Source organism: Sinohyriopsis cumingii, chromosome 6 (genome assembly GCF_028554795.1).
Source record: "Sinohyriopsis cumingii isolate HCF-2022 chromosome 6, ASM2855479v2, whole genome shotgun sequence".
NCBI lineage: Eukaryota > Metazoa > Mollusca > Bivalvia > Unionida > Unionidae > Sinohyriopsis > Sinohyriopsis cumingii.
Window position 1 is genome coordinate 6280489 of NC_142966.1, and position 15363 is coordinate 6295851.

At 35.4% G+C, this 15363-nt stretch overlaps 1 protein-coding gene across 2 annotated transcripts in view; it reads left to right on the forward strand.

Moving 5' to 3' along the window:
- LOC149796316 (uncharacterized) overlaps nt 1-15363 on the forward strand; it is a 78970-nt gene that overhangs the window by 22992 nt on the left and 40615 nt on the right. The window contains exon 5 of one of the 2 annotated variants that reach the window (XM_089960964.1): nt 11865-12014. In XM_089960964.1, the coding sequence (XP_089817090.1) occupies nt 11865-12014 (150 nt within the window). Of the gene's footprint in view, nt 1-11864; nt 12099-15363 lie in introns of both variants that reach the window. The other variant, XM_089960962.1, reaches the window with a different exon arrangement.

Consider the following 15363-nt stretch of genomic DNA (forward strand, 5'->3'; position numbering starts at 1 on the left):
GAAATATAACTACAACAAGAGTAATTGGATGATATTTAGTAAAAAAAAAATGAAGTGTACTCATCAAATGGAACTACTCTGGGATCACAGAATATTCCTAGCGCAAAAAAAGTGAAATATGCCGGAGTTACCTTTTCACAATCAATGAAAACTAATGATCGTATAGTCTATTCCTAGAATAAAGCTAAACGTGTAACAAACTCACTATACTCAATTGGATTAAATGCAAATGGAATGAATCCGATAGTTTCTGGGAAAGTCTGGGAAAGAGTTATATTGCCGTCTGCTTTGTATGGATCAGAACTCTGGTTTAATATGTTATATCAGGGCATTGAATCAATGGAGAAAATGCAACGATATTTCGCCCGGAGAGTACAAGGTTTCCCTCAAAGATCGCCTATTCGATCTACGACATCATGCTTGGGGATGATATCAATGGAAGCTCGCATAGATAAGCAAAACCTTGTATTCCTTGGTCGCATGTGTAGAAAATCAGCAAACTTAACTGCTAAAAAGGTTTTCCTCTGGACTATTGGAAATTTGATTTTTGACCCCCAACATAGCTGCAACTCTTTTATATATGATATAAATGCTGTACTCAAAAAGTATGATTTAGAAGACTATCTCAATGACTTTATTTTCACTGGAAAATTCCCAGACAAAATAACATGGAAAAACTTAATTGGGACAAGAATACAGATATTTGAGGAGAGAAAACATGAAATGAGTATCAGAAATCCATCAGAGGGATTCTGTAGATTTTTAAAAATTAATCCAGGACTAAAAATGCATCATCTATGGAAAAGAGCTTACACTGACTCAAGCAGAAAAATGGAATATGGGACATTAATTCGTATTGGAGGAATGCAAGCAAGACCTGGACTGTGTCCCTATGTGGCAAAATGAGTCATGACCGTATTTTGCACATTTCGATGAATTGTGCCTTAACCTCAGACGACAGAAACCACTTGATGGAAAGTCTATTTTCGTATATGCCTCCAGTGATTTACCGTGATTTCTGTGATCAAATCGATGATGTTATACTGATTATACTACTTGGTGGTTTAAATGATTGTCACAACGTTTAGAATTTGAGGCATGGATAAATATGATCAGGCTATCTACCAAGTATTTCATTAAGATAAAGGAAATTATATCTTCGATTCAATAGAGAACTCAAACATAATATAAGGAAAGAAATACTTGTACTGGATTAAAAACGATTAGGAAACTAACTATTTTTCTTGTGAGGTTACATTTTCAAATGTTCTATCGTATATATATCTATCTCTAGTTTAGTAATGATTTTAATTTATTTATTCGTTTGCTATTGGAAATGATTCAATAAGTAATGAATCCACTATTTTTTTATTCTGTGTATTTAATTGCATTTGATTTTTGTCTTAAAATCTTCAGAAAATGGAGGAATAAAAGAATATCATCATCACACACACACACACACACACACACACACACACACACACCGTAATCTTACTGCGTTTCTTTTTATACATTCGCGTTGATGAGTGGGAAGAAAAATAATGTTGAAGCCTAAAGGAAAAACAACCGGACAATTAAGTATAACATTGAGAAATAATGACATAAAGATGTCAATATGTTATATACAAAATGGTATAAAGAAGACCGCAGCATGAAATAGACGATTACTGCGAAGAAAGTAATTTAGCACAAACAAATAGATAAACCAAAATAGCTTGTGATTAAAAAAAGCTTTAGAAGAAATTATGTCAAACATTAACTAAATAACATCAATAAAGGGACAGCTGTGGGATCGGATGGATTCCTTACAAAATTTTACCTAGCGTTTCAAACACACGTTCTACCATTGCTTAAACTTTTATACAGCAATATCTTCTTACAAGGAGAAATGACAAGCAAAAGCAACAACGAATGATTACAATAGCACACAAAGGGAAATGAAATATACAGGATCTAAAATGACTGGAGACCAATCCCCTTATTAAATATATATCATAAAATGTTAGGCAAACTGTTAGAAAATGAAGTTTGTTTTAAATACATGAGCGAGATACTTAATATAAATTATAGTTGTGGAGAAGAAGGAAGATATATAGTGAATACAATGTTAACAATACAAACAGTCACAGATTTCACACACAGTAAAAGCGAAAAGGAAATATTGATACTGTATGACCAAGAAAAAGCCTTTTACAGGATTAAACATGGTTATAGAGAAACCATCCTAAAAGTATGGCTTTGGAAATAATTTCTGCAAATTACTTAAACAACGGTATAAAAATACAATAAGTAGGAAAAATGGAAAATTTTAATATCGTGAGGTCTGTGAGACAGTGGTGCTCGCCGTCCACTTTTTTTTATACGCTGTATCAATTGAAGCACTTTGTATAAAGATGAATGATAATATAAACCCAAAAGGTATATCAATGCCAAATTTAGACAAAGAACGGGCAGTGTTACAATACGCATGTGACTGCACAAACTTTCTGGCAGACGACTACTTCAAACATTTAGGGCAACAAAAACAAATTCGTTTTGGAAAAGTCTTAGGATCAAAGTCAAAGCCAAGCAAATACAGAAATACTGCTAACAGTAATCTGTCAGGGAAACCATCATCGTTTGCCACACAGACTTATACCGACATAAATAAGAATGCTATGAATAATTTGTGGATAAAAATGCACTCAAAATTAACTTTAAACGGATATTTGAAAAATTACAGAATATTATAGAAATAGAATACGGTGCATTATAAATACAATTAACACAGACATAAATAGGTAATAGAATACGGTGTATTATAAAAAACTGAAATTGCCTAGAAAAATAATAGATACTGGTATATAAATGTTACATTCAGTAATCCAGACATAAAATGGATATTAGTTTGGAAGAAACGGACACAAAATAAAGTCTACGGGAATACAAAGCATGAAGTGAAAATACCTTCACGATGTTTGGTTTTCTGGGAATAAGCGTTCAACAGATATACCCTAAGAGAAAACTCCACCATGAACACTATTTAAACAATGTCACAGTAAAGTGTAAATAAACAGAAACTCACTCCAGAACTTTCGGGCTCATCGCGATCAATGATAATATATTATACACGAATAACGTATATACAAATAGTATGCATAGGCAAGATGTGCAATACATAATAAACGGTGTGATAATGTCTGGAATACATTATGATAACAATCAATTCAATACATAATAAACGTAGTGATAGGGTCTAGAATATACTATGATAACATATAATACAATGCATAATAAACGCTGCGATAAAGTCTGGAATACACTACCATAACAATTAATGCAATACATAATATAACACTAAGATAAGGTATAGAAAACTAGCCATATTATAACATGCTCATATCTAACAAACTTTACAATATACAAGGACAGTCTACGAAGTGGGTGACAGTCGAGGACTGACTTAAAATAGACTGGAACATTTCCTTCCCACAGCAAGTATGATGCATCCCTTCATCAAACAAAACAATAAGTATGTGAATACACATTAAATACATGTAGTAACAGTGTTGTAAACTCAAAATAGGTCACAGTATTGTAAACACATTAAATAGTGACAGTATTGTAAACACATTAAATAGTAACAGTATTGTAAACACATTAAATAGTGACAGTGAAAAAGGAATTCTAGGTAAGGAAATCTTTTTCACGCTTGACATAAAGAATGGTATGCAGTTAATAAACATGTAGGGGTATTACATCGAATACAGTACCATATTTTCTCTTTTATAAGTCTCATTCAGCTGCATAGACCTTGAACTGCCATTACATAAAGCACCAGCAGGTTCGGATCTGAGCAGTTTTTAGGACTGGTCAATAGAACAAACAACATAGACCCTGATTTTTTATTGTGGGTGTTGTTTGCTGTTGGATCCGTCTTATAAGTTAGTATATACATTATATCAATTTATAGAATATCTTCCTAGTCCAATACCAGTGTAGGTCATATGTCCACTATCTATGATAGTGTAAGCTATTTTTACCTTTTGTAGTCAGTCTCAGCTTTTCTTTACTGATAATAAATTTTGCTTCTCAAAAAAAACCACAAAAAAAATAGTAACAGTATTGTAAACTCAAAATGCAGTAACTGTATTGTAAACACATTGACCAGTAACCGTTTTGTAAACACATAAACCAATAACCGTATTGTAAACACATAAAACAGTAATAGTATTGGAAACACATAAACCAGTAACCGTATTGTAAACACAGAAAACAGTAACAGTATTGTAAACACAAACTACTATCCATATTGTAAACACATAAAACAGTAACAGTATTGTAAACACTTAAAACAATAATAGTATTGTAAACACATAAACCAATATTCATATTGTAAACACATAAAACAGTAACAGCATTGTAAACGCATACAACAATAACCGTATTGTAAACACATAAAACAGTAATAGTATTGTAAACACATAAACCAGTATCCATATTGTAAACACATAAAACAGTAACAATATTGTAAACAAATAAACCAGTATCCATATTGTAAACACATAAAACAGTAACAGTATTGTAAACACATAAAACAGTAACCGTATTGTAACCACATAAAACAGTAACAGTATTTTAAACTCCCAATTACTTGGGGCTAGCATAAGGGTGTCAGAAAATAAGGACATAACAATACGATGTACAGGAAGAAAATGGGGGACAGACACAAATACTAAATGTTGCAAGTCAAAACACACATCATCCATACATTCTGGATACAAAGCTTCATTGTGTGCCTCTATAATTCAATAAATCATTTCCGCCTCCCTCAGAATAGTTGTGTGCTATGTACAAGATGTGTTCTTCTTTGTTTTTGTTTTTTTTTGGGTGGGGGATATTGCTGTTTTGTTTTATTTATTCTTCTCATAATAAGCATATGTTCAGGATCAGTTTTCGTCCTGGCTGACATTCATTGCGAGGAAAAATCTTTAAATGCTCCAACAGCTATAGGAGTTTATTATACGTCTTCTTCAATGAGCGTGTCTGCGAATCTATGGAGGGGGTTTACCCCCAAAATTTATATGCATGCATTTTCTATTCTTCCTGAATACATTATTGTAAATGGCTGCTTGCGAGTACTACTTTCATATCCATGTATATTTTATTCTTCACTGACGCAAACAGTACGGTGCAGTTTGCAAGTACTACTTTCCTTCGGCATTATTCTGAATGACTGCTTGCAAGTGCTACATTCATAATTCTAGTCATGAATTTTCTATTCTTTATTGATTCAAAATGTAAATGACTACTTTTAAGTACTTACATCTACTCTCCTTCTGCGTCATTGAACCTTCAGTTTGCCAGCTACTGAACTGATTCTGAAGTGTGTCGTATGGCAAATGCTATGTCAACTATTACACGAGTTCATCATCATCATCATCATCATCATCATCATCATCATCGATCGATCGAGAGAGAGAGAGAGAGAGAGAGAGAGAGAGGGAGAGCATGGGGTGTTGTCATCGTCTGCTGTGGCTGTGCAGGACTATGCGTGTGTGGCAGTCCCTATTACAGTTGGTGCAGACATACTGGGAGTCTGAGTCACTGGGATTGCTGCCAAGCTCCTCTTTCTCTGACGTTTCTCTGTCGCCAACTGGCCTCCCCTCGCATCAGCGAATGCCCTTGCTTAACGTCAGTCTCCAGGTGCATCGGTCCTCGGTCAGCACTTCTCAGCCGTTGGGTGAAATGTCGCATGCCTTCATGTCCCTCTTGCACACTCATCCTTGAAACGCAGTGAGGGGAGGCCGACTCTTCTGGTGCCAGTGGCCAGTTGTCCATATAGGATGTCCTTTGGCAGCCTCCCATACTCCATGCGTCGGACATGTCTCATCCATCGAAGGCAGAGTTTGCTCAGCAGGGAGTACATGCTGGGTGTACTTGCACGCTGCCAGATCTCGCTGTGTGGGACGCAGTCTTGTCAGCTGATTTTCAGGATGCGTTTTAGGCACGGTATATGGAAGGAGTTCAGCCGGCGCTCTTGCGACCCCTTTCACTGTACAAGAAGTACTATTCTATTTATAAACTTGCTATAACACAATTTACATTGTTCCAACTGTTGATGTTACTCTGCATTGCATACATGTTGCCTTTGCAACACCATAACTTCAAAATGTTCTCATGGTCCATTCTTTAATACAGATTGCACCTTATAAAATCATGATTATAATGTAGGATCAAGCCTGTTGCAAGTTAGCATCAGGGAAATTAGCATACAAAATTTCTCATTATGACAGATGGCGCTGTCACAAGTCAATTTTTTACAACAAGACTACTCCCCTGACATTTGGGTTCGATCTCCGGCCGAGTCATACCAAAGACTTACAAAAATGGTACTAACAGCTTCCTCGCTTGGCGCTCAGCATTAAGAGGTTAGTGTTAGGACTGGTCGGCCTGGTGTCAGGATAATATGACTGGGTGGGACATCATGCTACATGTCTGCAGCATGATGCCCCAGTGCTAAATATCACTATAAACTGCCACACTGCAGACATCGTGGCGATATGACTGAACAATTGATAAAGCTACGTTAAAAATCCAAATCACATCACAACACACTCCCCTGACCTTAGCAACAAGAGGTTGTACCACTTTACGGCATGTAAACTTTCCGCTCACCCTTGCCACCACATTTTTATTTGGACATTTATGGGTGTAAATTACCGCTACCACACGGTGGCACAATATGATAGCCGCTTACAAGAAAGGTTTAATGTCCTAATTTGTTTATATATATTCTCATTCACAAGTTAATCAATTGAGAGCATGTTTATTTTATAGTAATGCAGTGTAAATTTTACATTTTGTATCAGTAAAAACCTCATAAGGTTTTAGCAAATTGCAGATAACTGCACCTCAAGGCCTATCAGCGTCAAGGTCTTAGCTGTAGACTACTCAAGGCCGTACGTTCTCTTTCTTGTATATTCACAAGAGAGAGAGAGAGAGAGAGAGAGAGAGATTTATCAGTAAGGTTCGTCACAGAATAATAGAAACCATTAGCCAATTTTGAGCAGTCAGTAACAGCTACTTTATAAGCATGCAAGTCATTTTAATGTGAGTTATAGGTCTCCAAGTACTATTTCTCAGACAAGACACAAGGCTAGGTTTCAGAAATTGAAGCCACACAAGTACCAGTTTGTTACATTATGAAACATGGGGTCATTATGAGAAAATGGAGCCCACCTGATGTACCTGTTGGTGATGAGTGGTCAGTGAGCAATCAAATCGCTGTTCTTACGTCATATAGACAGGAAAGTCATAGTCTAGTCCATAAAACTCCTTAAGCTGGTCAATTTGGTGTCAATAAGACTTATCACAATATTCTGAATCGTTTTTAAAGGCCTAAAATTAAAAGTGATGTTCATAAGTACTGCAGATCTTATCACAATTGTCCAATGGTAGGAAATCCCAATCAGAAGATACCTAGGGTACATCAGTCATCTGCAACCTATTTCTGCATTTGACCATTTGACAGACCATTTAGCCGAAAAATGGTAGACTGTCCGTTCCTTACCTAATACCAAATCAAGCAACCAATACTTGTTGACCATAAGGCGTACGTCCACAACATTTATATAGGCTGTTGAAGAATATTAAAGCAAAAGCTGTTCTAAGCGTTTTGGCAGTGTTTGTAACACTTTTTTTCCTCCACAAATCTGTTTTTAACTCCTCCACAAATCTGTACAGTCTGATGAAGGGTCAACATTTTTGTTTGAATACTTACCAACAACTTATGAATGAATTTGATTTACAACAGTTTAATTTTCTGCCCATCACCCTAAAAGTCATTGGGCTACCACACGACTGTCCGAAGACGCTCTCGCCTACCCAGGACACAATGTATACAATTATATTGAATCAAACCTTAAGCAAAAGACAGTGCTCAGTAAAATTCTACCCTTTATAATTATCGAGTAAGATCAGTAGATCCCCTTGTTGTTGATACTTGCTGAAGGAAAGACCCTAAGACTGTCCCTAAACATGCTCATCGCACCAGGATACATGTATACAGTTACAAGAACTTAATAAAATATGCAAGTTTTGGTGCGGCACACTTAGTAAGTTGGAATCATGTGTAACTATATTAATATTTCGAAAACACTTTTAATGCTTTTTTTAAATCTTTAATGTGACAAAGAGCCACAGAGATGATTAGAACTTACAGGTGATATATATACATTTTTAAAATTCAATTTACTATTTTTAATTGATTTGATTATAGTAAGAATTGCAAATAAATAAAAGTAAACTCTCCTTAACATTATGTATTTTGTCTCTAATTTTGTACAGTTTAGAGATACAAGTTTTAAGGGATGCAAACCAGTTTTAAAGTTTAAAAAAAACATTCAAAGGTTGAGGTTCTGTACATAAACAATGCAAATTAAGTATTGGAAAACAATCAAACACCAAATCTAATACATCTAATAATAAATAAACATTGTTATCGTGATATGAACATGATTTTCCACAATTTCATTATTTCGGCTTTTGAAACAAAATATGTTCTACAATAAAGATGATGACAAAAATAAGAATATCTTTAAGAACGCTTCATCCTTTTAATGTCATTTGACCTATAAACTTTTTTTGCGTTATTGGTGTTGTTTTTAACTATATTATTTTCGTCGGACCTTATATACAATAGTATCACAGGAAAGGATAGATGCCTGCGAGGTGCGTCAGAATGGGTGACGTACTGTATGATCTTTACACCCAAGGGTCGTCAGATAAAAGCTCGTTAACAAGAGTATTGGGGAATATATCATTGTCATTTCTGATCCGTACTTTGCTAAACTAACCAATGTTTGCAAAGTAAAGAGCGATATCACTAAGAAGTTAATTTCTTAAAAGATGAGAGCAAAAAAATAGTTAAAGAGCGTCAAAACTTGCGTTCAAGAAGATGGCTAACCTGCTGTGGTGTATGTGTTATTGTTTTCGTAAGGTGCTATAATCACTTGGATCTTCGAGAAAGCACGTGGTTTTAGAGAACGAATAACTTACGCCTTTAAAAAATTAAATGGAAAAAGTTACAATATTTATTCGACAGGTAGATCTAGTAAATACTGTGTCTACTGGTTGCCACACAAAATTATTGCCGTAAGGCAATCTAAATCCCCGTGGGGAGCATTCCCTGTTTTTGGTAAAGGAAAACCTTTAGAAATTTAGAACGCCGTCTTTTGTCATAATGCCAGGCTAATACTCTAGTAGCCCATTATGACAACAGATGGCGTCACGAGCTCGACAACAAAGACGATACTGATACAACTTATTATTTTATTATTTACACTGTTGCAAGGCCAAATCTATATGGAAATAGCAGATGGAATAATGTAATTGTAATTTGGCAAGTTTATAAATAAAATAAAAATGCTTCTAATAACTAATATAGCATTTGCCATGTGAATAACTGTGGAATCATTTCAGAAGCTGGTTAATTGCAAGATACAATGACGCAGAAAGAGAGTAGATCTAAGCACTTACAAGCAGCCATGTACAGCTTGCATCAATGAAGAATAGAAAATTAATGACTAGAATTATGAATGTAGCGCTTGCAAGCAGCCATTGACAATAATGCAGACGGAGAGTAGCACTTGCAAACTGCCACGTACAGTTCGTATCAATGAAGAATACAATATACATGGATAGAATTATGAAAGTAGCACTTGCAAGCAGCTATTTACAATAATGCACCAAGGAAGAATAGAAAATACATGCGTAGAATTATGGCAGTATTATCCCTCCATAGAATTATGGTGGTATTACCCTCCCCCCAAAGGGATCAGCATACATTGTGATCTGGCTAGCTATATGTACAAGAAACCTATCCTCCCGCATTAAACCTTTAAGTAATATACATATTGGTTCCCTTTAGTTATATATTGATAAATAAATAAAGGTTGACCTTGTACTTTTCAACTTTTAATGAATATAATTGCATATGGTGTAGATAGTTGTGATGCTTACATTGATGGTGTCATAATCTATAACGACACCTGGGGAGATTTACTTGGAGACGATTCGGGCTTTTTTTGTTAGACTTAGGAATGCAAATTTGACACTTAAACTATTCAAAAGTGAATTTTTTTCTGTGCTTATGCTACATTTCTAGGACATATCATGGGACATGGTCAAGTTAATCATAGTGAAACTAAGGTCAAGGCTACATCTGAATTACCTGTGCCTATCTGTAAAACGCAACTTATGCGACTTTTGGGTATGGCTGGATATTATCGGAATTGTGCTCCCATTTTCCATAATTGCTGAATCCCCGATAAATTTAATCAGTAAGAAAACCAAGTTTCACTTTTCTGAAAAATGTCAGGAGGTTTTTCAAAAGTTAAGGGCCATACTAAAGAGTGCACCAGTTCTTTCAGCTCCAAATTTCAGTCAGTCATTTTAATTCCATGTTTATGCAAGTGATGATGGGATTGGTAGAGTATTGATTTAAGAGGGCCAAAATGTTGTAGGTCATCCAGCGTGCTAATTTTCAAAATAACAATTACCCCCCCCCATGATTCCACGATCGAGAAGAAATGTCTGGTTGTGATATTGACTTTACAACACTTTGAACTGTATATTATTGGTTCAACTCCTTCTCCGAATGTCGAATTCAGTGATCACAAAACCCTTTACTTTCAGTGGCAAGATGAGAAATTAGTTAGTATTAAGGCTGAGTTTGATGTTGCAGGAATTCAATATTTGCATCAAGAAAGTCAAGGGTAAATACAGTCAAACAGCATATGCACTTACACGTGTATATAAACAGTATGTTGTTTCATTATGCTTTGCGTCAGTCATAATATTACGTCAATATACTTTATCGCATGGATATTTTAAAATTAGTTATAAAGAAAGCTTTACTGCAAAAAGATCTTTATTTTTCTTTTATAAGGGGAAGTGTTATGTATAATTCATCTGCATTATTTGTTAGGTTTCTTTTATAAGGGAAAGTGTTATGTATAATTCATCTGCATTATTTGTTAGGTTTCTTTTTCATTTTTTATTTCATGATATGGTATGAATTATGTAAAAATGTATAGAGTAACCTTCCTTCTCTAAACTCAGTGGCAGTTTCGTAAACGATATCGTTTACCTTTTTCTGATTTGAGAATAAATATAAGGATTATTGTCTTACGTTGAGTCAGGGACATTGCTAGATCAGGTCTTCGTAATGATTTTCACATGCATTTTTTTATGGTTTGGTAACAGATGTTCTGATTATAACTAGAATCTTCTGGAACAATGAAAATTTAACCCATATCCAGTTTTTAAAACTTGTTTATTGTAAAATTAGCCATTAAAGTGATAACATCTGAGTAGAATCAAATATATTATTGTTGTGCAGTATTTTTATTTTGTGAAATTATTGAATTTAAATTATTCTTATCTGGAAATAGAAACTGTTCATAAATATTCTCGAACATACAGACTTGGAATTATGGCGACATTCAGAAAAGGATATATATGTATTCTTGGATTATATTATTGTGATCCAACTTAAGACTTGGCATTTCGCCAAGACACAACCCATCACAGGCACATCGACAATTCCGGACTTGTATTTATGTTTGAAAACCACTAAAGTGTATTCAGAACTTAACCATTAGGACTGGTGTTAGAAATTCTAGGACTGTTTGCAATTTGATTCGCAATACCATAAGTTACAGTTTGAATTTGTAATCTAGGGGAATCAGTTATTTCTTGAATTGTACGAAACTTCTTGCTTCTCACTTTTTTCTATTACTTATATATATATATATATATATATATATATATATATATATATATATATATATATATATATATATATATATATATATATACAGCTTGTCGCTTACCTAAACTACCCAAAGATGGTCACTGGAACTGTACTTCAAACCTCTTTTACAACAAAACCAATGGCGACTCATTCTTACCCGTGTATACAGTTTGTCAGCTTACGTGTGATCAGGGCTTCAGGAGGACCGATGGAGCCAGTATGTATTGCAATGAATCCAGGCATTGGGACCTCGATCCCGAAACAATTAAGTGTCAAAATTCAAAGCCATCCAATGGAGCAGGTATTGGATTTTATTTTGTTTGGTTTGTTTGCACTTTTAAATAATGTCTGTACCCATAAATGAAATAACAACTTTTGATAAACGAAGTGCATTTTCGGCATAATAATATTTATTTTAAAAATTCGCAATTGCTGTTCTAAAACTGTAACTACAAATATATTGACAATGAAATGGATCAATGTGTTGAAAACGAATATTTATTAGTGTCGATCATAACAGTTTCTTATTTGAAAGTAAAGTTAGAAATGAAAGCCATATTGATTTTATCATTATTTTATTTGTTCGTTATTTAAGTGATCCAGTTGGTAACTCATTTTCTTACTTTAAAATTAACCCGATTAACGTAACGTAAAACTATTATTTCCATCCAAAGCAGAAACTATAGGATGCAAATTTGAAAAGGCGTTAGTTGTGTGGACTCTTACTTGATATTAGCTGTGTGTTCTATCTTGACAGGTAATTGTGGGGTTCTCTCTTTACGTTATCTGTGATATTCTATTTTTGCAGCTGTGGAGTTCGATCTTGTCGTTGGCTGTTGGATTTTATCTTGACGTTAGCAATGAGTTATATCTTGAAGTTAGATGTGGAGATCTATCTTGACAGTACTTGTGGAGTTCTATCTTGACGTTAGATGTGGAGATCTATCTTGACAATACTTTTGGAGTTCTATCTTGACGTTAGATGTGGCGTTTTATCTTGACGTTATCAATGGGTTTTATCTTCACGTTAGCTGTGGGATTTTGTCTTGACAGTACTTGTGGAGTTCTATCTTGACGTTAGATATGAGGCTCTACCTAGCAGTGGAGTTATATCTTGACGGTACCTGTGCAGTTCTATCTTGACATTAGATGTTGGGTTCTACATTTTCGTTAGCTATGGGGTTTTATCTTGACAGTACTTGTGGAGTTCTATCTTGACAGTACTGGTGGAGTTCTATATTGACAGTACTTGTGGAGTTCTATATTGACAGTACTTGTGGAGTTCTATATTGACAGTACTTGTGAAGTTCTATATTGACAGTACTTGTGGAGTTCTATATTGACGTTAGGTATGGGGTTCTACCGTGTTGTTAGCTGTGGAGTTCTATCTTGACGGTACTTGTGGAGTTCTATCTGACATCAGATGTGGGGTTCTACCTTGTCGTTAGCTGTGGGGTTTTATCATGATAGTACTTATGGAGTTCTATCTTGAAGTTAGATGTGGGGTTTTATCTTGACAGTACTTGTGGAGTTCTATCTTGATGTTAGATGTTGGGTTCTACCTTATCGTTAGCTGTGGGGTTTTATCTTGATAGTACTTGTGGAGTTCTATCTTGACAGTATTCGTGGAGTTCTATCTTGATGTTAGATGTGGGGTCTCCCTTGTCGTTAGCTGTGGGGTTTTATCTTGACAGTACTTGTAGAGTTCTATCTTGACAGTATTCGTGGAGTTCTTTCTTGATGTTAGATGTGGGGTCTCCCTTGTCGTTAGCTGTGGGGTTCTATCTTGACAGTACTTGTGAAGTTCTATCGTGATGTTAGATGTGGGGAGCAGCAGGGAGGGCGAACAGAGTCTAATTGGTTCACCCGTATTTTCGCAAAATGCGACTTCCTGGGGGGTCGCAAAAATCGTTATAAAATGCGATATTCAGCGTAAGACAACTCCGTCAACGACAATTGGCTTACCTATTATCGCTGATAGGTTTTTGTTTTCTTCGATGCAACTTAAGAAAATATGCGATAGTGTCGGTGACGCGTTGAGAGCGTCGCCCTCCCTGCTGCTCAATTAAAAATTCTATCAAGACCAACTCGATACCGTGTTCTAGGATCGTCTAGATTTATTGTTACAAATCCGTGTGGGGTTATTTTAGCACGACTAAAGAAATTTCTAAACTTGGTTATATCCATATCACCACTACACCAGGTCTGATGAATATTTCATAACGTTTGAGTATCAACTCCGTTAAAGACAGTAAGAATATTACAGTTATCCCTGATCACTTTGGGGATCTGTGTATACCGCTGGGTTACATAAATGACATCTGTGTTTTTTGTGTCTACCTCTGGAAAATATCCTAGCTGGATTTGATTGTTTATCCAACATTACGTCATCGTAAACAACTAAATTGTTAATTGACCCATCAATATCATCAATACTTGGTGCTTCATTAATGTCAGTTATAAATTCAACAACATCATCTCCACTTAACGATTTTGCGCTTTCATTATAACCTTTTAACACTTCATAGCATCGTTGATCGTCTACAGATGGAGCTACCAAATATAATTTATCCCACCTCATCCACTTCATTATTAAATTAAGTAACAACTGCGTCTTGCCACTTCCAGATGGACCTATAATAATCATACGAAAAGAATTTGGTAGCGCTGCGTGATGCTTAACTGGTTCTCGTTTCCTTGTTGCAGAAAAGTCAGTGATTTCCATTAAAAAATATATAAAAAGAATATGAATTTATATTGTGTGAAATGCAGGGCGCGCACATCGACAAGTGATCTAACAACCATTACAACAAAAAAATAATAGATCTGCGGTTAGGGCAAGTGTGAGCGATGCGGTACAAAGAAATTTAAATTTATCTCCACTGACAAGTCAGGTGAAAAACCAAAATCAAGTATAAAAAAAGCAACACGCAGGTGATATTGCAGCAAAATTAGGAAAACTACCGGGGACTCCGTGGGCTAAATACCCAGGAGAAAAACATCTTCCTGGATATAGTTACTGCGGCCCTGGAACCAGACTTGATATGAGACTTGATGACCAAGATCAACCAAAACCAGGTGAGTATCCGATAAACGCTATTGATAAGGCGTGGCATGGTCATGACGTAGCTTATGCAAGTAAAGATCTGCAGCATAGACATCCCGCAGATGTGAAATTAATTCACGCGTTAAATTCCATCACTGATAAATCTCTCAAGGAAAAATTAGTTATCTGGTTAATACAATCCGCGATGAAAGGTAAATTAGCGCTAGGTGCTGGTAATTAATTATAATGGAGTCGATTTATTATTCCCCAAGAGGATATTGGAGGGGTAGCGCAGCAATTAGCAAACTCGTTGAAGCAGCAAAAGTTACGCGCGATACTGCTAAAAATTGGTTATCCAAACAGGCAATATGACAAATTTACCAACCACCGCCTGAACAAATTCACTTTGCACATTTCAGTGTTAGTGTTCCTAATGAAGTTCATCAGGCTGACATATTATTTCTGCCACACGATACCATCAGAATCCGAAGACGTCAAATAACATAAATACGCGTTAACT